The following is a 23,369-nucleotide window of genomic DNA, read 5'->3' on the forward strand; positions in this document are numbered from 1 at the left end:
AACATTTGTTTTGAAATGGCCAATCATTGTTTATTCTTATTTGTTGTCAGCAGGCTTATCACATTAAAACTGAGATGGTTAAACTCACTCTTTTCTATGTAATTTTGGACAAAGTCTTGTTTGTAAGAAGTTTGGTGTTTAAACCTAGAGTAGTGTAGAGCTACAGATGTGTGATATGTGGTGGTGAGCTTTACCATTAAAAATAACACGTTGGCCGATACTATTACCGTAGCTGGCTCATGGTCCTAAAGAAATAGTTTGACATTATTGAAAAAATTGTTGTAAAATGTCTCGCTTAGAGTCAGATTTGAAAAAATTGATACCTCTCTCTTGTTTTAAGCTAGCAGCTTTTTAGCTTAGTTTAGCGCAACGACAAAACAGGGGTTCACCAACTTTTAACTCTCTTCAACTTTCTTACTGCTTTTCAGTCTTTTTAGGATTTAAACAAACAAGGTATATCATTTGGGTACCACTTTACAATAAGACTACCCTTATAAAGGGTTTACGAATAGCTTGTAATTCATTTATTAAATAATGAATAAGCTTTTATAAGACATATAAACAGGGCAACTTTGACCGGTTGCTTGCCAAATAGAGAGCCCACATTCATCTGTAGGCCTACTGCTAAGCCTTATTGGCTACTTAGCTTACTTCATCTTCTTCATCAGCCAGCATCCTTGGTATCTGTTGCTCACTGAGTTGATTCTCGCTAAGTAGCCAATAGAAGGCTAGTCATCTTGCCAAATAGTGAGCCTGTGTTGATGTATGAAAACTATGTTAGAACTGGTTTACAAATGTTTCTTAATGATTAATAAAGTGTTTACAACCTAATTCAAAACCTAATTATAAACCCTTTATGAATCCTTTATAAGGGTAGTCTTAATGTAAAGTGGTACCCTTACATTTGATGTGCAAAAAATAAAAATGTTGAGATGCTTTAGTACTCTGACTCTGAACCTGGTCTTGGAATTGACTTAAACTCAATAAGGCTATTGGGACAACAGCCCTGCATCTCAAGCTCACATCATGCCTACCTTAGTGTGAGTGCGGTTGTTTTGGAGGCAGTCTTGCAGAACACCCTCATACTTCTTCACCAGGTTGTCCCAGCCTTGCTCGGAGACAGGCGTAGCGCTCTCATAACCTGAGGTGACGGAAGAGGCGGAGGTGGTGTCTGAGTCCAAGGACAGTGAGGAGATTATCTCTATGTCCAGAACTGGGGAGTCACATTCAAGGTGGTCAGGTGTAGCCCCCCTGCCACCCCACTGACACTCCCGCCAAAACCTACTGCCTAATGTCAGCTCCTCTCTCTTTGCCTGGCTACCTGGGGAGGAGGAGGGCGGTGATTGGAAAGGAGTTGACTGTTTTGAGACATTGTGCACAATGGATAAGGTTGCTGGTTTTGATTGAGGTGAAGTAGGTGCATGAGTTGACTGATATAGGGGTTCTGGTCTCCTGGTTGGTGTGGCAGTGGTTGAATATGTCTTCTGGCTGGTGTTTAGAGACTGTTGGATAAAACTGAAGCTGGAGTTAAAGGAGTCCTGTGCTGAGGACTGGAGTGCTGGGCTCGGGCTAAAACTGAGTTCATTCTGGGGCAAAGAGGATGGACCCCGATGGCTGGATGTACCATTAATGGTACTGTAGTCCACATGGGGAAAATGACGAGTTCCAGAGCACAGAAAACTCGTACTTTTCCAGGATCCACATGTGTCCACAAGCTGATTTATTACAGACACTTTGACAGCAGGGGTTAGACTCATCCTTTGTGCACTGGTCCCCTGAGTAATGGCAGTGTGACGCCCAGATTTCCCATTCCTAATGCAAGTGGTCCTCCCTTCGTCTTCCTCGTCTTCCTCCTCTTCCTGCTCCTCCTCCTGCCCATTAAAAGTGTTCTGTAGTCTGGACTGCTCTCCTCTCATGTACCCTGGTCTTCGATGGAGCCTCTTACGAGTGGAGCTGCCGGCTGTCCCTGATGCTCTGCCACCTGTAAATGCAGATATTAATCATTAAGCTGGACAACACAGTCATTAGGAAGGTAAAGAGTGAGCTCATAGGAAAATGTGCCAATTTCACAAGAATGGAAAAAATATCAGATTGTAAGTAATGGATGTGATATGACCAAAATAACTTATCCCAGGCTTTGCTGTTAAAGCTAACTTTGTTAACTGAATGACAAACAACTTTGGCAGATGTCAGACAGTTCCCAGAGTTCTGTTCCAGCTGTTGGGAAATACCAAAGCCACACAGTCATTTTGAGTTGAGATACGCCTCTCAGTGGAGGAATGGCCTACATGAACAATATTTGTTTAAGTTACATTTGAATTGGTTTATCCTTGAAAACACAGCCATGTTGACCTAGTCCAGAGGTTCTCAGACTGCTCTGATGTTTGCAAGACTTTTAAGATTTAATTTAAAGATAGCAAAATGACAAACTCTCTTTCTGTGGGGTGCAACATTGTGTATTACAGGCTGGACGTTGGCGGGGAAAGTAAGAAAGACTTGGGGTAATGGAACAAGCTTTAAGTATAGTACCAGTACACTTTGATAAAGCACAAGACGCATCATTTTTCACTTAAGACAAAAGCTTTGACTCCAGCTCCAACCTCACCGAGAGCCCTTATAGTTGAGTTTGTGTATATTGGCAACTCTCATTACTTATGTAAACAGTCATTTGATTCATTGTTATTTGATTTGATACATAGTATTGATCAGTGCAGCTTTTGAAATTGAGAGGTTCAGATTAGGGCCAAAAAAGAAACATTTAAGCAAACACATAATTTAAAATCAATAACGTCCCACTGTTTGTGTGCAACAACTTTGGATATTGGGAAAAGTTTAATTTGTGTTTGGACAGCAGAGCAATGTAAAGAAACATGCAGTCCATGTTCTTAATAATGTAACTAATTTCCCTGATATTGTTACTCAATGACTAAAATATCAAAGCTTTATGATAGGCGGGGCCATGAAAGAAATAGTTTGAAAACTACTGCAGTAGATATGGCCAATCTTAACAATGAGGGTAAAACATCAGTGTAAATAGAATCTGGACTGAACATGGAGCAGGATGATAAAGTGTGTCTTCAGAGCACCTGCTGCAGCTCCACATGATTAATACCACATATCATGTGTAGGATTCAGAGAGGGAGACACGCTGAAACGTTGGGTATCAACAGCCCCTTTGTGTACAGCTGCGCCGCTCTCTCTTCCACTTCTGGCTCTCAATTTTCTCTTCCCACACACACACACACACACACACACACACACACACACACACACACACACACACACACACACACACACACACACACACAGAGAGACACACTGACACATGGGCTTATAGTGAAACACTGGGGGCATTCAGACTACTATAATTGTAAAACCCTGATACACTTTTTTTTAAATGTTGTATTACTATCACAGTTATTTAAAGTATGTGTCTAGCTGTATATGAAGACAGGAATGCAGGGCATCAAATAAACCAAGACCACTACAAAGAAACAAGAGACCCCCATGACCTCAAGTGATGTCACTCCTAATCCTCCCATGTGACTGGAGAGGAAGAGACACAAAAGGACACCACTTAAGGGAGAGTTTGGATGTTAGGTTGATGGGAAGGCAGGGTTTTTAGCAAGGGTAACATAGGGGGGTTCCTTTGGTACCCATGTATGTGTGCGTAGAGTCTTCTGTCCACTGGGACCCCTGTGCGCTACAAGCTCAGGTTACAAGCAGCTCCATTAGTGTTTCAATGCAGACGTGGCCACTGTTCCATAACCAATTTAAGTAACCCAACACTATCCTCAGTACCAAAGACAACCGTCTACCATCTGGTGTGGACAAGAAATATAATATGTAGCTACTCCACATTGTCAAAATGCCCAGGAATTGAAAGGGAAAGGACTTGTTGATCGAAAGTGCTACTGTATCCTCGGAATGCTTCGATTACACAAAGAGGGCTCTTCTCACTAAAGGGGAAGGAAATGCCTCAGGGCCCATTGTGCATGTCTGTCTGTGTATGTGTTGGGGGCATCTACTTCTCGGTTGAAGCCCTTCAGAGGTATGTCATTTGCTGCTTCCTGCCAGGCTTTGTGCCGAAATAGTTTGTCAGGAATTCCGGCAGAAACAGCTATTGGTGGGATGAAGTCATTGTTTTTGCAAGTCAGAAGTTAGTCCCCATTAAATACCGCCAAGTCCCTAGTCCTGAACTTTCAGTTTCAGTCCTATGGTTATATTCCTGCATCTTGATTGGATAGCGTTGGGTCAAACAAAGTGTATCAGGGAAATCCAGTGTCAAATTGCTTTGAATGAATAGCAAAAGTGTAAGCTTGTATTGATTTGGTGCACACTTTAAATAACTTACTTTTAAATATGGGCTTGGGGGAAGGCATTATTATTTTTAAGTAAAAAGCTCAAGAGAAGATGAGATTCATTGTTGTAAAAGTAGTTGTCTTACTCGATGAAAAGTCATGTGACTCGAGTCCACGCATCTGGAAACCGCAAACAAGCCAGGGAGGACTAAAGGTAGTTCAAATCTGGATTCTGAATAATCCACACTGCGACAATTACAACTTTCTAGTTGAAACTTGCTAATTCTGAGGAACCTCTGCACAAAGTGTGGGAAAACAAAGCGTTCAGACAGAGGAGGCCGGATTATTTACCTTTGGGAGATTAAACAGGCCCTCCTCGGAGCCCTCAGGTTAAACACAACATCCCATTGGCTGCTGAAAGAGCTTTGGCCACAGAGAAGAGGAATGCAGAGGATCTCATAAAAACACAAACGTTTGAGGAACAAGCTCAGCAGCACCCTCAGACACACACACACACCAGCAGATCTACATGTCAGCAGCCTCCTGAGAAGCAGTGCTGCTCGGCAGATGTGCAACACTTCGCCACTTGTGACCGACCACAGCAACAGGAATAAGGAAGTGAAAGTTTTTGGACCGTGAATATGACAGATGGTGATCCAAGAAGTAACTCTATCTATCTGGAAAATGTATTTAATGGCTGACAGGAAACTTTACTAATGTAAGACCTTCGCTGCATTGCCCTGGTGAGACTTTAAAATAAAACAGCTCTGCACTTCCTGTTTGGTCACACGAGGATCATAAATTAGCTGAATATGGTGGAGCTTAGTGGAGTGAAGACAAAGCAGTGAGAAAAACACTGGCATGGCTAAAATGACTACACCCACAATACTAAAATTTGATTTAATCTCTTTTTAATTGCATTACCTTTTAACGTCAACATCCATCATACAAAATGAGTCATTTTGACTTTAGATGCTATTTATAACCTATTTTTTATGTGAACAATATGTGTAAGAAGGCTGGTCTTTCTTTTAGATGCTGAAGTAATCCTACATTGGGAGTTGGTTAGCTGTATTTTCACACTGGTTACATGTTTGACAAGAATATTGTTCTAAAACATGAAGACAAGAAGGGCCAACCCGTGTCACCGTTGAAAGATGTGCAGCTACTGTAGAGATTCAAACACACTAAGGTTATAACTTGATTATAGAAAGTTTAAGCATGCCATGATTTGAATGAAAACAAGTTATTACAGGCATCATATCAGAAACTGAAATATCTATAACAGTGGGCACAAATGCAAATAAGTTACGCAAGATAGATCATATACAGCTGGGTGCTCACTGTACCACTCCAAATTGCCATTTGAGGGAAACAAATCTTTCACAAGTATTTTGTTACTTTGCAATCATCACTGACTGTCATGGACCCTTTGAACTATATGACCTGAATGATTCAAAGACATACTCAATCTTTGTATAAAAGACAAAGCCGTGGTGATTGTCAATGTGGAGAACACAGATCCCCCTTAAGCCACACTGTTGTGTATACAGTGACATAAAGAAACATAGGGCAAAAAGCAGGTATTGTTTTGGACTAGTTAAACCAGTTAACAGAGGTGAATACAGTATTCAGATCCAGTGACCACTGTAAGCTTTTATATAATATTAAGTACCCTTTATAGGTATTTGCAATGTTATGTGTTTTGATGTGGTCATGCCAATAAAGCTCCTTTGTATTGTATTATTGTATTTTCTTCTTTAGTTTATTCTCATTTCCAATGACTTATTAGGTTTGTATTTACTTTCAAAGTCATGTTAATGACAATGGGAATATTTAAAACAGCCTTCATAATCCCCAACACCTTCCCTTCTGCATCAGATCTATGGTTTTCGTGATAAACAGAAGCTGTAGAAAATAAGTTTGTTTTACCTTCCATGACTTCGCAGTGAAGTAGAGAGTTACTGTGACATCCCAGCCCCATTAGTCCAGCAAACATCCTTCCACTAACAACTAGCTGTTAGTGGGCAGAGAATGTCAGATTCCGGCACTATGGAGTTACATCGACCATGTTTTAGTAGAAGAGGAGCCAAGCAATGCGACTGATTTTGTTTCCGTTGTGGAAAAATGAACCCAGGCTGTTATTTTCTCCCCAACTTTGGAATGACATGTGAAGCCGGCTTTTTAACACGCGTTCTTTTGTCCATAATAAACATTTCCTGACGCAAGTATTGATCCAATGCGTTGTCTCCTCTGCGGCAAACAAGTGGGTCCAGTTGCGTATTTGAACACACGTTCTGGAGAGAAATGGTCTTCATGTGTTGTTGGAAAATCATCCAGTGGTAAATGTTGGAAATGCAGAAGTAATGACTTTGAAAGTGTCTCATCGATGAGTTGATCTGCAATCCGTTATTCGCTGCTGCGCCCATTCGTTGTGCGTCGTGTTGGAGCAGCGCGAGGAGCCCCTACGTGTTCTGGAATTTGACTCCAGACTCCTTCAGCCCGCCTCACAACCGCAGCAGGCAGGATGCACACTGCTCTATGCGCACGCTGTGTTTATATGTAGCTGGTGGAGTTAAATAAAATATTGTGTTAAAAACACACACACAAAAGCTGTCGTTCTACGTCCAACCCTGTTAAAGTCAGATAAACAATACTACACTTAAACGTATTATGTAGCTTAGTCTATGAGTTGCCTCATTATCATTATGTGAGAGTTTGCACATTCAACCCTTTCATGCATTAATTATCTACAAAGTAAGCTTTTTATTTGTTCTATCATAATTGAAAGCAAAGGAAAAACATGCAAACATAACTTTACTAAATATATTTTATGTTGTTGCAGTTCAATCTACAATCAGCCAATCAAAAGGCTTGTTACAATAGACCAATCAGGATAATAAAATGGATATTGTCAACAGCTAATCAAAGGCCTGGTTCCAATTAACCAATCAGAGGGCCAATGTAATGGCATGAATCTATTGGGAAATCAGAGGGTTCTTTCCATCCTTTATATACAGTACTGTCTTTGGTTTACATCGGACAATGAATTGGCTTGTTTTGATTGTCCAAAAAACATAAGGCTAACATTAACTTATTTTGTCGGCAAAACTTTAAAATATAATGACTTGTTTTTACTTATGTGTAACCTATTGAAATGCACACAAAGATGTAGAGAAATAAATATACATTAGAAATGCACAATGTAATCCCTTTTAAAGTGTATGTCTCTGCACTGCACACTATCTCAACAGTTTTTTGGCAATAATATGTAGGTAAACGAATTGTTTGGGTGCAAAAATGCAAATTATTTTTGCATATTTTTAGACACCAATAACATCCTGACAAGTCTTGCTTTGTTTATGCAAGTGAGGGAATGAATAAGAGGAGACCCCACATAGAGCAGAGTCTTTTCAACCTCCTTCCCACACATCCAAGTGTTCCTTTCATTCAGTGTGGCTAGTTGATGGACAAGACTCTGTTTTGTGGGCTGAACTGAGCTCTTTATCACAGAGCGCAGCCTTTATACTTAGTAAAGCCACACTGTGGAGGGAAAGAGAGCTGGGCGGCAGAACGGATTAAATCAATGGCCATACACAGCATGATGTAGATACCCTTTCTGGTGTTAAATATGACAAGACAACATGTCTGTTGGCAAAAAAAACATTTAAGTTCTAATATGTTGTTGTTCAGGTTTTGTAATGTTTTGAAACATGAAAATGAGTATTTCACAGCATATATTATCAGAATAGAAGAGTGCAAACAGGTATGGGCGAGAGTTAGAAGAAGGAGGAAAAGAGGATAGATAAATATGGTAAATCAATGGTAAAAATAAATGTTTATCTGTAAGGTAAATAACTAAATATAATAATAATAAAGACAAAAAATAAATAAATATAAATAAAACAAGTAAATAAATCAAAGAATAGTATTTGGACAACCTTTAGTTGTTTCCTAATGTAATGTAGATTCATGCAACAAAAAGCAAATCAGAAAAAGCCAGGCAGTTGAATTTTTTCAAAGCAGGCATTGTCATTTATTTTATACAGTGTATATTTATAATCTGTAGTAATATTGAATTAATTTGATCTTGTTTCTTCTAGATTGTTTCTGTTTTATGGATAAGCATTTGCTCTTATAATATATATCGGTAGTACTGACATTGGCCACTAGATGGCAGACTCGTATAACACTTGAGCTCATTATATCCTGTAACATCTCTGAAAAGAACATCGAAAGGAATGAAATGACAGATGATCTTATTTGTGTATGACAATAAAACTATTGATCACAAAGCCCCCAATGATGTTCTCATAGATTAGCAATTTCAAGCCTTTAAGCACAACCAGACCTCATATTGACTAATCAGACTCACAAGTCTAATTTTCTTTCAAATTAATTCATTCTGAACAAGGGCTTCTGTTACAGATTATATATTGTGCAGGCATATCATAACCACAATCAGTCGATGAGAAACCAACATGATATCAGCCAGAAAATGGTCTAAATATGCTCCAAACCTGATTCAGAATGTACGTGATAGCCGCGAGGTGAGGATTGTTTAAAGAGGGTAGAATGAGGACTCAGTGGGTTGTGTGTGCCAGCCACAGAATATGCACGTACAATGTACAAAGGTCACATGTTCCTCCTCCACACAGTATGCAGTGAGTGCAGGCAGCCAATGGTTCTACCTTAGATTATCTGTGTGATAGAGAAAGTAAAAATAAACACACACTATCAAAGCAGCTTAAAAAACTAGGAGAACATGACATATTTGGCATAGAATTCTTTTATTCATGCAAAACAAATGAAGTCATCAGATCTTTATCACAGAAACAAATTCTATTGTCTACTGTAACAGCATTTTTACTGTAATAACAAAAAACAAAAAGCCAGAACATATCAAACATGTCAAATCCCATTAAAAATACATGTAAACTTGAACCAAACCAGGGGAGACAATGACACCAAAGAGAACATAAATGATGTTAAAGCTGTGCAGGCTTTAAACCACTCCTTCCTCTGGCTCCATGTGCGTCGTCCTGCTGGAGAACACATCAGCCAGCATGTGTTTGGGGATTTCGGAGCCGCGGACGCGCAGAGCGTAGCAGGCGTCCTCCACCTTCCCCAGGCTCTGGCGCAGCACGTGCAGCTTCTTGGAGACCTCGTACGGGCCCGTGTTCCCGATGTAGGAGAAACCGTCGTGGATCTGCCGCAGGAACTGGCTCAGCTGGAAGGGCGTGTCTATGTCTCCGTTGCCTACACTGCTGATGCACATCCGCATCAGCTCGCCCGTCAGGTCTGCCACGCCCAGCAGGTAGTCGGAGGGCGACACCTGGAAGGTCAGCACCTGGCCCCCTGGCTGCAGGGCGTCAGCAGGGCCCTGAGAGGGAAACATGGTGAGGAAGAATACAACATCAAAACATAAACGTCCACATTGACAAAGATTACAACACTTATTTGGATGATTTTCTTTCAAAGCTTCTAGGCAGATTTTGCAGATTCCTACTCTTACCCTTCAGGATTTACTTTCAATATTAATCATTAAAAACAAAAGGTGACTTATGTTGTATAGCGCTGCTTCTAGTCTGACTTCTTGATTTTATTATCATTTGTTGTATCCAGCATAATATTTTTGTAACTTTTGCCTTACTGTCAAGGCACTTATGTCTAGCCACAATTGCATTATTATTTTAGTATTATAAAAGCCCGGAGCCACAAATAAGCAAAGTCAATTTTTTCTTAAGCATGATGATGCTTTTACTACATATGTTGAAGTTCAAGCAATTTTGTCAGCATCAACAGGAAGCTATTATCTTTGAAAACACCAGGCTGAGTGGATCAAAATGACATAATGACACATAATGCTTATAAATGCAACACAGGGTACCAACCGATCTTGCCTTTGAGTGCAAGTGCTACTGGTTTGAAAGCTTCATACAAAATAACGATATTTTTAAAGAAACAGTTGGGAGAACGCATTTAAATGCTTTCTTAGCAGTAGTGAGATGAGGCGCTCAATATTACTCTGATGTCTGTACACTGAATGTGAAACTGGCCTGCTGGCTGTAACTTCATATAAACTCTGCCGACATGAGAGTAGTTTATATCAAAGTCATTGCAAGAAAGCAAATCAGTGTGCTTCCCAAAATAACTACAGTTAAATCTTTGAAAAATTGGAAAGAAGAAACACAAAAATAAGAATTAGGCTTATTTAACAAGCATGCAACTTAACCAGGAAGCCTTCTTTTAAGTTACCTCAGAATCTTCCTTCTCTGATTTCATGAACACCAGCCTGGCGTTGATCTCCTCCAGGCTGATAAGGCTGCGATGACGGATATAGTGCAGGAAAGAGGCGGCCTCCACATACTCCTGGATCCCTAATGCATGAAAATAAGCAGATTGAATAATACCCAACAAAACCTGGGAGATACATCCATATATTTCTCTGCTGCAGCTGTTAAATCTGAATGTGTTTTCCATTCATTTGTGAATTACTAAGAATTACTTCCATTTCCCAAATGGCACGTAGAGTGTGTATAAACACTGCATGGTATCTGCACAGTAAAGATCACACATGTAGATAATGATTCAAATAAAAGCTGTTTCCTGTTGCTGTCTTTGAATTGAACAACACAGGCCTTTTTTGCAGCGGGTTGAGATGACCTCTCATCTGTATAAACAACAATCAAATAATCACAGGACGGAAGACTTTGTTCCTGAAGTTTACTTTTGGAGCGGCAATTGAACTTCAAAGGGCCTCCTATCTCAGCGTGTCTTACAACGGCGTGCTGAAGAGAGGAGATGGTGGGTCATCTCAACTTCAATTACCTTGACTTTTTAATAGTTGACTAATTACAACTTTTAGCTGCCAAGTCTATTCTGTCAATCAGCTTTATACTCCAAGCTATGAAGACATACATATTTTCCAAACTGAAAACAGTTTGGCTGTTTCAGATGAGATTTCTGTCATTGTAATTTAATGGTGCATCGACGTGTGTTTACATTTCAACAAACGGTGTGTAAACTGACTGTTTTATGTACGTAGCATCGCAGTGCTATTGTTAGCTCGGGGTTCATCTGGCTAACAGCACTATCTGTACCCTTGGTAAGTACAGTAAGGTTTGTAATATTTGGTACAATGTACAAGCAGTTAACAAACTTAAAGTTGGAAAATATTGCTTAATGCTATTTATTTATTTTAGATTACCTAAGCAGAACTAAATCATTTTTACACTTTCACAGTCAAAAAGTATTATGCATTAGCAGGAGTCATTTATTTTATTTTTTACATTGTTTTCTTTTTGGTGATGGCTGATTCTGGAGCATGATCAGGAAAGAGAAAAAGGAACAGGGATAGAGCATAGGCAAAAGGAAGAGTCAGGATTTTTCTTGAATATGCTAAACGTCATATATATGGAAAAAACAGTTTTTTCACTGCAACTTTGGCAGTGTGTGGGAAATTATTTCTAACTATAAATATAAGAGTCAACCTTGGTTGGGAAGTCAACGGATAAAGAATACTGCAGGATTTAAAGAAATATGATTATTTTATTTAGAAAACACATTTTGAAACATGGTTTAGCATCAATGTACGAATATACAACTCTGCAAAAAATAAGAGACCACTTCAGCATTATCAGTTTCTCTGGTTTTACTATTTATAGATATGCGTTTGATTAAAATGAAAACATTTTTATTTTATTCTATAAACTGCTGACAACATTTCTCTGTGTTGGAATTGAACCTGGAAACTAATGGCTGTCATACATGTAAAGATGAAGGTTAAACAAACATTTTAAGTGGTCTCTTAATTTTTTTCGGAGCTGTATGTTGGTGCCTAAAATAAGGTTTTCCAAAATATTTTAATCTCACATATCCACAGCTAGATAACGTTAAGGACATTTGTATTAAAAAATAAGTTGTTGTTCTTTCTCTCGCTTCCAAAACAAACTGCATGTGCTTGCCAGATCAGGATGTCCACGACACAAGTGGTGGTGCTCATGGAAACCATACTGCTTTGGTTAACATGATACCGTTAGGATTTATCAACATAATAACACTACAAACAACTAAACGCTGCCGGTTGCCCTACAGATGTGACACTTTTGTTTAAATTCAACTCGATCGGAGGAGGACAGGCTATGACATGAAAAGGTTTCACAGGCTTTGAGGCAGCTGGAGCTCAGTTCCTGCGTTTGCTGCCAGGAGCGGTTCGTGCTATTTAGTCTGAAGCAGCGGTTACCTCTGGTCACTCAGAAAATGACTGTACATCTCTCAACAATGACTCAAGGAAAATACCAAGTGGAAATTGGAAGGATTTCACTGGAATAGCGGTTGGAAAAGTTGAGGGCTCAGAGCGGTACGGCCTGAATGGAAAAGTAGTGTAATGTATGCATTAATCGCTCCAGATGAGTTACAGATTATTCAAGTTTAATGTTTGACCACAGAGCGGTTCACTGAGTTGCAGGTGAACCCTGGGTAATGCCCCACGAGTACATGGGCTAAAGAGCTTTTCAAAGGGCCGCGGACCCTGGTTATCAGTGGCAATTACGTTCACATTCAGTCCACACTATCTCTAATGGTCCCTATATAAAAAAAAAAGCAGACCCATTAAACATGACTGGAGACTTCTCGTCCAGCCAAGATTATCTGGTGAGTCCGTGCAGCGGGCCCAGTCTCAATCTAATAAAGATGATAAAAATGGAAAAAAATGAAGCGTCTAATTGCTGGGAACTGCCAATGGTCACGTCGCAGAGGATGCAGCGGTGATTCCTGAGTGACCACAATCTAAAAATGACTTCCCCAGCTGCTAGATAACAGCTCACTCTCGCTCACAGTAATGTTTTTCTCTAAACACTGCAGACACTTTGGCTACGCTAACAAAAACCGATATTGATTCCATTGGGAAAACAAGTTTATCAGAGCTATCATATCCAGGCCTGCATCAGAGCCACGCTCTCACACTGTCAGTTACTCTGCATTCAATCCTAAGCATGAGCACATTCAGGCGATCATTTCATAGTGAAAGCTGCTAATTATATGACACATGCACTCTGCTGGAGCTTGTTTCTCACTTCAGTAATTAGTCATTATATTGGAGAAAAACAATGCGTTGATCCACTAATTGTAGCAGACTGGGAAACAAAACTTTTGACCTTTAACATTATAATGATGGATATACAGATTATATTTGAGGCTAAAGACTACAATGGAACCTTACAGACGATCTCATTCAGAATGAAGGATATGATTAGTCAGCATGTGATGTATAGAGAAATACAATATAGTTAGAAAATAATAGAAAAGATCAGAATCCAGGAAAATAACAATTCTTTATAGGCTACATTGTAGATAAATAATATAGGAATTAATACATAATATCTAAAGACAGATTCATGGAAGTAAGGATATATTTATATATATATACTTTATGGGTATATGTATAAATTCATGTCTATACAAGCGTGTGTTTAAGATATATTTAAGTATGTGTATATGTTCATACATGCATGCATATCTAATTGTATTGTATGTTGGCATTTGTATGTCTTTTGCATATATTATTATACGTTTTTTTAGAAGAAAGCTTATATTTTTAGTTAACATATATAATTTACATAATATATTGAACTAATTTACAAACATGTTCTTAATATGAGCATTCAGTCAGATGCTTACTCAAAAATATTTGTAAATACTCTCTGTGAGGCGGTTATTAGGCACAGCGGTGCATTGAACTGAACGCCAACGTCAGCATGCTAGCAGCAGGGGAAAACGTCACCATGTGCACCACCTCAGTTTACTGAGTTAGCATGCTTTGCTAATTCAAACTTAACACAAATTACAGATGAGGTCGATCACGTGAGTCACATCACATGAGTTTGTAGGTATTTCTTCATAAACCAAAGTATTCAAAATAATAAAAAAGCTCAGAAGTTTGATTACTGTTTATAGAGGTTCATTATCTTGTAAAAATATTGATTGTATAGAGACATCAGAGGTGGTAGAATAACATCTTCAGCTTATATTGCAGAGCAAAGGGCTGTGGCAACACACTAGCGATGGTTACCAACTGCTTTTATTATATACATTAGTGTATTATATATTTTCAGAACTATTTTTCCCAAAGCTTAACCCTAAACATGTTTTATATGCTCTTTTATGCAAATGAAGGTAAGGGTTTGTAAAGGTCTACGGTAACTCACCTCCAGTGAACGCTCTCTGGAACTGAAAGATGTCCTCTCCTCTGAGCTCTTCAGCTATTTGACCAATTTTCTGCCTGACTGAATCCAGTTTCAACTCTGCTTCATTCAAAATATCCTCTGCATTTGGTACACTACCAATAAAGACAAACACACAGAATAAACTTTAGAAATACAAGATCAGAAAAGTACAGAAAACAGAAGTTATATTGTGTTGCAGCATATGTACTAACTGAAAATTAGAGGAATTCTCCCATTTAAATTAGGTTCACCAATTAAGATGTATTGTTATAATTGTTTATACCTGGTCACTCTATGTAAAAGGAAAATGGTCCTCTTGCTTTCGATGGTGACGTCTCGACTGATCTTGACAAGGCGCTCATGTTTGTCGTGTTTGGTGTCAAGCTCCTGTTGGAAAACTTCAAAGACAGAAAAGTTAATTTGATGTCTCGACACAAATGAAATCCAGACAACATGACGGTGACACTGCAATTAAAAAGGCTGATGGTGCAGTTACCTTTGAAAGCAGCGATGACCGGTGAGGATGATTGTGCACTCGCTTCACGATCCTGCGCTGCATCAGCATTTCTCCGGGAGCCTCCTTCACCTGACACAAAGCATAAAGTATGGAGGTTGTCTTCAATAATAAATGGCTCTTTGCTGTCAATTTCTCCAAACTGGCCTTGTCAAATTAAAAAGCCACTCCATCGATGTTGCTCAATACGATCAGTTTAGTCATTTGCACTGATGTCAACAGTGTTTATTGTGAAAGGCGGTAAAGAAATACATATTTAATGGAAGTCTGTGTTACAAACTGGATTTTGAGCTTTAAACATATGGTTTTGTTGTGGGATTTGCAGGATCTAGCTTTGGTTTTGAGATTCAAATATTTTTGGTAGGCGGGGATGGAATTCGAGCCACAACCATGAGATAATCAATAACAATCTGCAACTATTTGTCTTTCTATTTTTTAATAAATGAATGGTCAGTTTTGAAAAAAACAAAGAATCCTTCGTTACAGCTTCTCAAAAATGTTTATTTGCCGATTTTTTGGAAGTTTTTTTAATGATAGTTAAGTGACTAACCTCAACATTCAAGGCTTTATTGTGATGTGCACAGTAGCTACAGTGTAGATATGGCAATGCAAAACGTCCCAGGCTCCTTCAACAATGCAACATAATATATAGGACATACAACCAATAAAATAGTGCAAGAGAATGTTGAAGATGTGCAAGTAGATACAAATAAAACAGAAATAGTGCAAGAAGAGTCTATAAATACATGAATGGAATATGATATAGATAAATAAATTGCAAGATGCAAACAGATGAATGTTTATGGAGGCACCTTGTGTGTTTCGCATGCTGATCAAACTAATTTGAAGACATAAGTTTGGGGTTCGGACTTTTTTTTTACTCTCACATTTGGCAAGCCATATCATCAAAATACTAAACGAGAAAATAGTGGGCTGACTAAATCAATAATCCAAATGCTTTAGTTGCAGCTCCGTTAGCTATCATTGCTAAGACCAGTGTTACCACTTACTAACAGAATAATACAATTTGAGCTATAGTGTGATCTTGACAAACAGTACTGTAATAAGAGAGGGACAGAAAGACAGTTTAAACATCAATATACGAATTATTTCATTGCAGTTCAGTCTTAACAGCTAGCATGCTGCTTTTTAATTCAAGCTAACTCGTTTGTTGACGTTGCGTTGTATGGCTCAGTTAATGCTATCCCATGCTGATGACAACAACCAACAATACAGCTCGTTGTTATCTTAGTTGAGTCTCAAAAGCTGGACTTACCTTCTCTCCTATTCATGCTTTCGGTATTGCAGTGTATTCTTTCAATGAATGTAATTATTGTACGCTCGGTCAGGGATGTATTCGAACTGTTTTAGCTAACGTTACAGAAAGCTGTGCTGCAGACGAGTGTAGCGAGGCAGAGTGCTGTACATGTGTCAGGGACTATCAACGTGACTAGAAAAAACACACCCGTTTGAACATAAAAGTCACCAAATCTGAGCGGTAATAAACATACTGAATTAAACAGTTCTAAAACGCCAAATAAAGCATGTGTACTTGTTTTTAACAACAGGCATTTACGTGGTCCTCATTATTAGCCGGGCTTTTGCGCTGTTTACACGCGTAGCAGGAAACGAGAAGAAGTGTCTGATGGGATATGTAGTAACACAAGATGGCATTTTTTTAATACAGCATTTCTTTAATATATTTAAGTCATATTTTGGAATTTTAACATTTAAATGTGTTTTGAGTAATTAAAACAATAACATGTATTTTAAAGCAAGGAAGAACACAGTTAATTGGTTGTTTTAAGAAATATTGTCCTGAAATATGACAAAATATCGTTGTACTTGTGATTGATGTTGTTATTTAACATTCAGTGTCATGCATTGTTGAATTAGTTGATACAATATGTACTCTATAATATGAATGTTTCTGTGTAAAATATATAGTTTTAAAGGAGGGGGGTGGATAAGCCTGCGCTTGCAGCCAAAACACTTTTTGTTTCAAGTAAAAATCCAGATTGAGTAATCAGACATCTCAAGGCTGCCACCCTTTATTAGCCTGTGTCATTTGTTGTTATTAAGCATGTTTCATCTAACCCTTGTTGATCAGATTACTCGCTTCTCTCTATAACCCCTCCTCCAGGGACTCCTGCAGACTGTGTACGTGCCACACGACTGGTGCCAACTTGAGCTTGCACTTTGCCTCTGCACAGCCCCCCCCCCCCTGTCATTCTGACACCAGCTTCCCGTATTTCACGACTGATAGGTCACACTTATTTCCACAATGTTGTATTCAGCTGAGTATACATTTATGCTTGATACAGATTATATACAAGTCATATTATGCATTCCGATGGACGATTTAAGTCTGTTTCTCAACCTCAATCATAAGCTTCGTAACCGCCCACGTACTAATTAATCAGTCTTTTATAACACCAGCAACATCTTTATGCAAAACATGTTTTTGTTGTGTGAAAGGAATTTCACACATGTACTGTAAGGAATGAGGGCAAATCACACTGACGTTGACGTTGAATGATGATGCCTTCAAGGGCTCCCTCCAAGCTCTTTCATTCGGGCTTTCGACCTGCTCCCAATGCCTCTGTTATTGAATAATTTTATTTTTGTCATGCGTAACCTATTTTATAAATCAAGCAGCAGGGATGTACGTCCTGCTACTACAGGAAGGAAAGTGTGTTTCACACATGTCAGTGATGCCCAAAGCTAAAACTATATTAGGCTTACATCACGTTTTTCCAGCTTGAGTTGCAGATGCACTTCACAATTGTTTTCCCAAAACACACGTTTTCTGGACATACGAATGCATCCAATGTTAATGAAAGTGCATCCTTTATTTTGTCATATTAGTGTTAAATATTAAATATAGGCCTCTAGCACTACATCGGCCATGGTTGAGGTGGCAACAACAGAAAGAAAGTATGTTTTTGTAATATGTAGGTTTAATAATTCAACTGTATTTATTATATTCGGTATGCAGAGTTGATTCAAGAATTAAGATCCTTCACTTAAGTAAAAGTAGCAATATCAGATTTTAAATCATCTAAATTAAAAGTAAAAGTTAAATCAAGTATAAGTAAATCATCTGCTAAATATTCTTTAGCAACGACAATAATCACCCATCATGCAGAATATTCCATTTCAGTTAAATTGTATATAATGTGTATATTGTTGGATATAGGCATTTGTGTGTAAGTAGCATTGTAATCAGGTAGTTTTAGGGTGGAGCTAGTTTAAATATTCTATTATGTTGGGTAGTTTATACAAAAGCAATAATTCTAATTGTGTGGATATATAGGGTAGCATACACTTGAAAAAGCTCAATACAAATAGCTTTTAAAAAATGTTGCCCATAGTTAAGCACAATACTATTTGCACTTGTGTAATTTTCACTAACACCCAACTGTCGGTTAACATGATCACAGAGAACTGGACGGGTATAAACAAGATTACATTTATGACTCTTTTATTTATTGACCAGACTTTCACACACATAGGTGAGGCGAGGACATGTTCCCTATATTCCCCTGACCTGACAGATTGACTGTTTCCACGTGGTTTAGTGCCATTTTATAAACCATTATTTGTCTGACAGCCCACGAACGCATCGCGACAGGGGCGGGGCTTGAGTGTGTACGTCAGAGAGACCAGCAGAGCACACACGGAGCGGCGCCATGCACTGCCCTCGGACCGACAGCTAGCCCTCTGAAGAGCCCGACCCAGCCCGAAATGTTCGGTCCAGGGCTCCCGTTGTTGAATTATTTCACTGATACAACATATAAAGAGGGAGTACGTGTTATACTATGGCGGGGTTTTGATTCTTACTTTTCCGTCTCGCTCGGTGTAGCGTGGCAACGGCAGGGGATCGTTTCCAAAGTTGTCGGTTAGCAGGGCGCGTGTGAAGGATCGGAATTAAAGGCGCAGTGCACCCGCTGTAGCTACAAACATGGAGAAGCAGCAGAGCGATTTGGAACGAGAGCGACAGTACTGTGAACTTTGTGGGAAAATGGAGAACCTCCTTAAGTGTGGTAGGTGCCGGAGCTCCTTCTACTGTAGCAAGGAGCACCAGAAACAGCACTGGAAGAAACACAAGCTAATGTGTATGGACAAGGCGCAGCTTCCTAAACAGAAGCCCGATCAGCCTGCGCCTTCGGGGGACGAAGAGGCACAGGAGAAAGACCGGGAAAAGACAAGCCCCGAACAGTCGGACAATGTGTCTTTACCACAAAACTCAAACACAGAATCACCCGGAGACGGTGACGGACCGGGAGAGGTCGTGTCCAACAACACCGCCACACCTAATGGACAAACTAGCTCATCCCCTCAGAAACTTGCCATGGAGTACATAGTCCCGTGTATGAACAAGCACGGTATCTGTGTGGTGGACAACTTTTTAGGAGCAGAGACTGGGCTTGGCATTTTGGATAATGTTAAAGCTCTGCACAAAACGGGCAAGTTCACAGACGGACAGCTGGTCAGTCAAAAAAGCGACTCAACTAAAGACATCCGAGGGGACAAAATCACGTGGATAGAGGGGAGGGAGCCCGGCTGCGAGAAGATCCGCTTTCTGATGAGTCGTATGGACGACCTGGTCAGACATTGTAACGGCAAATTGGGAAACTACACAATAAATGGAAGGACGAAAGTAAGTATTGCAGGTGAAAACACACAGCCAGCACTTTGAATGTAGGCTTCTTTTTTTCTACGCCAGTGGTTTGCAGTGTTGTCCCCCAGGAGCCAGATTTATGCTGGTCTGCTGAATTACACCTGCCATACAGCAAGGTGGTTAAACACCCGCAGTAGACTGGCTGTATAGGACTAAATGAAGAGTAAGTGTTGAAGGCATCTGACAGTGTTGAAGAATCAGGCATTTCCATTATGTCACCAAGGTACCATTACTTTCAATATCTGGGTTATGTTTGCTAATTAGACCTGACTTTAGGTGTAAGAGGCTAGTGAGTCCTCTAACTCCAGGTTAAAGCGTGGCTAATTCCCTGATGGATTATTTTCTCAACACAGCATTCTGTCCATTAATACACTAGTGCTGCTGAAATTTGATATTTGATTTTTGATTTTTATGTTGTTAAATTAATTTGCAAAACACATGCATCACATGTTGCTGCGGCACCATTAGGGACACAAGATTGATGATGCCAGTTGTAATACAGGCAGATCCAACTAGTAAATTACTTACACCTGAACTAATATGCAATAATCCATAGTTTTGATGGATTACGTGACAGAAACTGCTTCCACTGAAAGCAAGTGATAAAGCAAGGAGGAGTTCCTGTAATATGCATTTTTATAGCGGCAAGTTTATGACGAACAGAGGTGTGTCATCGATAACATGTCAATGCTTGATAAAATATTTAATTAAATCATTATATTTTATTAGTATTATAATACACCATTCAGACCTGCACACATTTTTCTCATTATTGAAGCACAGCTAAAACCAATGAGTCATTTCTCGAGAAATGTTACTAATATTATTTATATTTATTTTAAAATTAATTTTGCGCCCTGCTCTCAGAATAATCCAATGCAATTAGTTAGCTGGCAGCACACATTACAGCTTCCCAAATAACCATAATGTTGAAAAAGCAACAAACCTTATAACTGTACAACACACTGCGCAGGTTTTTACATTTTACCAATCCAATAAACACATCCAGCAGCTTAATGCAAATACACGTACTTTTGAAACTTGTGAACATTTTATTTATTACATGACATATTCATGCTTTCATTCTTATTATTTAGAGTAATGAGAGGTTTTAAGGAAGCTGTAGCCATCTGGCAAACCCTGTGAGGATCGTGACCGTGTCGGCACTCGGCAGTATGAAGTGTGTAAAGTTGAACTGTGCTGCTGAATCATCTATATGACTGACTGTCACACCCAACCTGGCCGTAGAGAGAGAGCTGTACAAAGTGTTGCTGCTGCGGTAAATGCAGTTCAGTACCACGCACAGTTGGACAGGGCATTCCTATGTTGACAGGAAGACCGGTGTGTCTCTCGGTTGGCAGTGCGAAGGAGAGGAAACTGTGGGCTGCTTTTGTTTCAATGAGACATGTTTCTCAGAAGCCATAAATAGTTTCATTTTCATTCTGAGACAATGAGCAGTATCATTTAAAAGTTGTCCTAACACCCTGGTAGTTATCTCTAACCGTTACTCTGCTGTGTGCTGTTCTCAAAGAAGCCTGCGTCAACCCAAAGCAATTTCAACCATGCTCCAGCTCGGCTGTTGGGTTGCGTGCGACCCTCCTTTTAACCAGATCTGATCACCATGACCTTGTGACAGGAGACTGACCCCCCAGGAGATGAGCTGCTCCCCCCCCCCCCCCTCTCATCTCCTGGGGGAAATACTCTGACTGTTACTATGTAATTATTTCCCTGAATAGAAGGCTGAAATCAATTTCTAATGCCCTAGTTTTATTGAAAAACATTCACACAGCGAGCTCAAGATAATGCAAGATAATACTCAAGATAATGCTAGATAATACTTTATTCTAATAAAGTTGTAGAACTTTATAGACCCTGTGGGGTTTATGAAGATGGGCATGGTATGACCTTGGCACATGGTTAGTGTAGATCAGAGGTGCCCAGTACGTCGACCGCGGGGGCAATGCTGGTAGATCGCGAGTCATTCACAAAAAAAAAAATCCAGCTCCGTTAAAATAGACAAAACAGGTTTTGATCCCTCCTCCCTTGACCTCCCTGCCACTTAATTGAGGAGTTTACTTGATTGACAGAAAAAGCGACCTATCGCTTTCCAGTCTGTTAACCCAGAATGCAAAGCGATACAAGATCAGTCAAGTGCCGGGAAAACTCAGATTAAGTTAAAGAGACAAACAACAAAATGAGTGCGGGACCGAGCAAAAAGCTAAAGACATACAACTTCCACACAAAATAGGAGGAAGAAAGGTTATTTGCCTTATTTGTAAAGCAAGTGTCGCTCTGCCAAAGAAAGGTAACGTGGAGAGGCATTATCGGAGTGTTCACAAGGCATATGACAGCGACTTCCCTCCGAGTAGCGAGTTGAGAAAGAGAAAGGTCATGTATTATTGCTACAAAAACATTATCTTGCAGTCTTAGTGTCGCCAACTCGTTTCTAACATGCAAAAAGACAAACAAATACGTCTATGGTCGGTGTATTTTCGACATTTCCAATCCAGACTAAGGCCGTTTCTCAATCGCGAGGAAACTGGCTTCCAAGCCAATATTTCAAGGATACTACGTCATCGAGTGCCGCCGAAGGACTGTTCCAATCTCCAGCATACTTGGAATTCCACCGAGGCCACGTCCTTGGTTTGGGGGTAATTTCGAGGCTGCACATGGGTAGACTTCGCGTCCTTCAAATCCCCACAATGCTTTGCACACGGACCAATTTCAAAAACTCCTGCGGAGAATGGCTGAACCGACGCAGGGCAGCACACATTTAAATGTAAGTATGTAGCGGCGTAGAACATGTGTTGGTTACTTTGTTGCATTTGTTATCACCAAAAATGTGTTCCGTGAAAGTAGAGCAAGTTCATAATTAGATAGACATCGTGAGGTATTTATTTTCGGTACAGTTTATGTTGAAACCGTTGGAGAGAGTGGCACACTTGTTAGCCTGTTCCATTCTTCTTTGTTTTCCGAAGCCGTGGCTCGGAAGTATACTTGCTTCGTTTCTGAAGGAAGTGACTTGGAAGTATGCGATTGTGTGCGATTGAGAAACGGCCGAGATCTCTCTCTCCCGTCTGTGTGCGAGGGGGCGGGTCAGTTTACACTCAAGCGGCTGCTACATGCAGCAACACACGGAGGAGATGGCGGAGAGAAGCGCTCCAAGGTGTGGTTAAATGTTACCCGTCTTGAGGTGGACAATACTCCTTGCCAAGATTGTTTAGCATGTAAGGTAGACCCTCCAGAAAAACGCGATTCTGCGATCGCAGAATTTACCGCATAATCAGCGAAATGGCGCAGATTTTTAAAAGGCCGCATATTTATCAAAAGGCCGCATAATCCCCTCATTTTTCCACACAAAGTTGAGAAGAAAAAAAGTTAACTCATCTTGACGTGATGTGATCAGCTCGCGCATCCCAGAATGTAAACAACACTGTATAGAGTGAACGTGTGGAGCTCACACGATAGAGAAAACACCAAAATGAAAAAATCTAATCCATCTCATTTACCGACGAACATTTCTACTAAAGACCGTGCAAAAAGTGGGGGGAAACTATTCTGCACCCCGTGCAACTGTGTGTTGGAGCATAAGAGAAAATCGACGGTGGCGACCCACTTTCATTCATTCAAACATTCGAAAATGC

At 39.8% G+C, this 23,369-nt stretch overlaps 3 protein-coding genes across 10 annotated transcripts in view; 1 reads left to right on the plus strand and 2 right to left on the minus strand.

Annotated features, from left to right (window-relative positions):
- disc1 (DISC1 scaffold protein) overlaps positions 1–9,062 on the minus strand; it is a 54,434-nt gene extending 45,372 nt beyond the window's left edge. Inside the window, exons 1-2 of one of the 4 annotated variants that reach the window (XR_013809278.1) lie at positions 6,234–6,804; positions 1,035–1,981 (exon numbers count right to left, since the gene is read on the minus strand). Coding sequence is in view for 3 of the 4 variants with exons in the window: in XM_079687287.1 (XP_079543413.1) it covers positions 1,035–1,981; positions 6,234–6,300 (1,014 nt within the window). In the remaining variant the exon portion in view is untranslated. Of the gene's footprint in view, positions 1–1,034; positions 1,982–6,233; positions 6,805–8,821 lie in introns of those variants that run through there. The other 3 variants (XM_079687289.1, XM_079687288.1, XM_079687287.1) reach the window with 3 other exon arrangements.
- A 10-nt stretch (positions 9,063–9,072) lies between these two features.
- Positions 9,073–16,660, minus strand: tsnax (translin-associated factor X). The gene is made up of 6 exons (XM_079687290.1): positions 16,318–16,660; positions 15,024–15,113; positions 14,811–14,925; positions 14,510–14,640; positions 10,560–10,681; positions 9,073–9,684 (listed from the first exon to the last, which is right to left on the minus strand). The coding sequence occupies exons 1-6, from the start codon at positions 16,331–16,333 to the stop codon at positions 9,307–9,309; spliced, it is 852 nt and encodes a 283-aa protein (XP_079543416.1). The 5' UTR covers positions 16,334–16,660; the 3' UTR covers positions 9,073–9,306.
- A 2,013-nt stretch (positions 16,661–18,673) lies between these two features.
- egln1a (egl-9 family hypoxia-inducible factor 1a) overlaps positions 18,674–23,369 on the plus strand; it is a 29,510-nt gene continuing 24,814 nt past the window's right edge. For 2 of the 5 annotated variants that reach the window (XM_079691046.1, XM_079691048.1), the window contains exon 1: positions 18,675–19,704. In XM_079691046.1, coding sequence (XP_079547172.1) covers positions 19,006–19,704 — 699 coding nt within the window. In that variant the 5' untranslated portion in view covers positions 18,675–19,005. Of the gene's footprint in view, positions 19,705–23,369 lie in introns of all 5 variants that reach the window. The other 3 variants (XM_079691047.1, XM_079691044.1, XM_079691045.1) reach the window with 3 other exon arrangements.

This window comes from Notothenia rossii, assembly GCF_949606895.1.
Source record: "Notothenia rossii genome assembly, chromosome: 6".
NCBI classification, from domain to species: domain Eukaryota; kingdom Metazoa; phylum Chordata; class Actinopteri; order Perciformes; family Nototheniidae; genus Notothenia; species Notothenia rossii.

Excerpts from the sequence above, each read along its gene's own strand:
- tsnax (XM_079687290.1), bottom strand. Across the intron at positions 14,926-15,023 it reads GGTCATCGCTGCTTTCAAAG|TTTTCCAACAGGAGCTTGAC; the intron begins GTAACTGCACCA and ends CTGTCTTTGAAG. Across the intron at positions 10,682-14,509 it reads CCAGAGAGCGTTCACTGGAG|GGATCCAGGAGTATGTGGAG; the intron begins GTGAGTTACCGT and ends TTCATGCATTAG.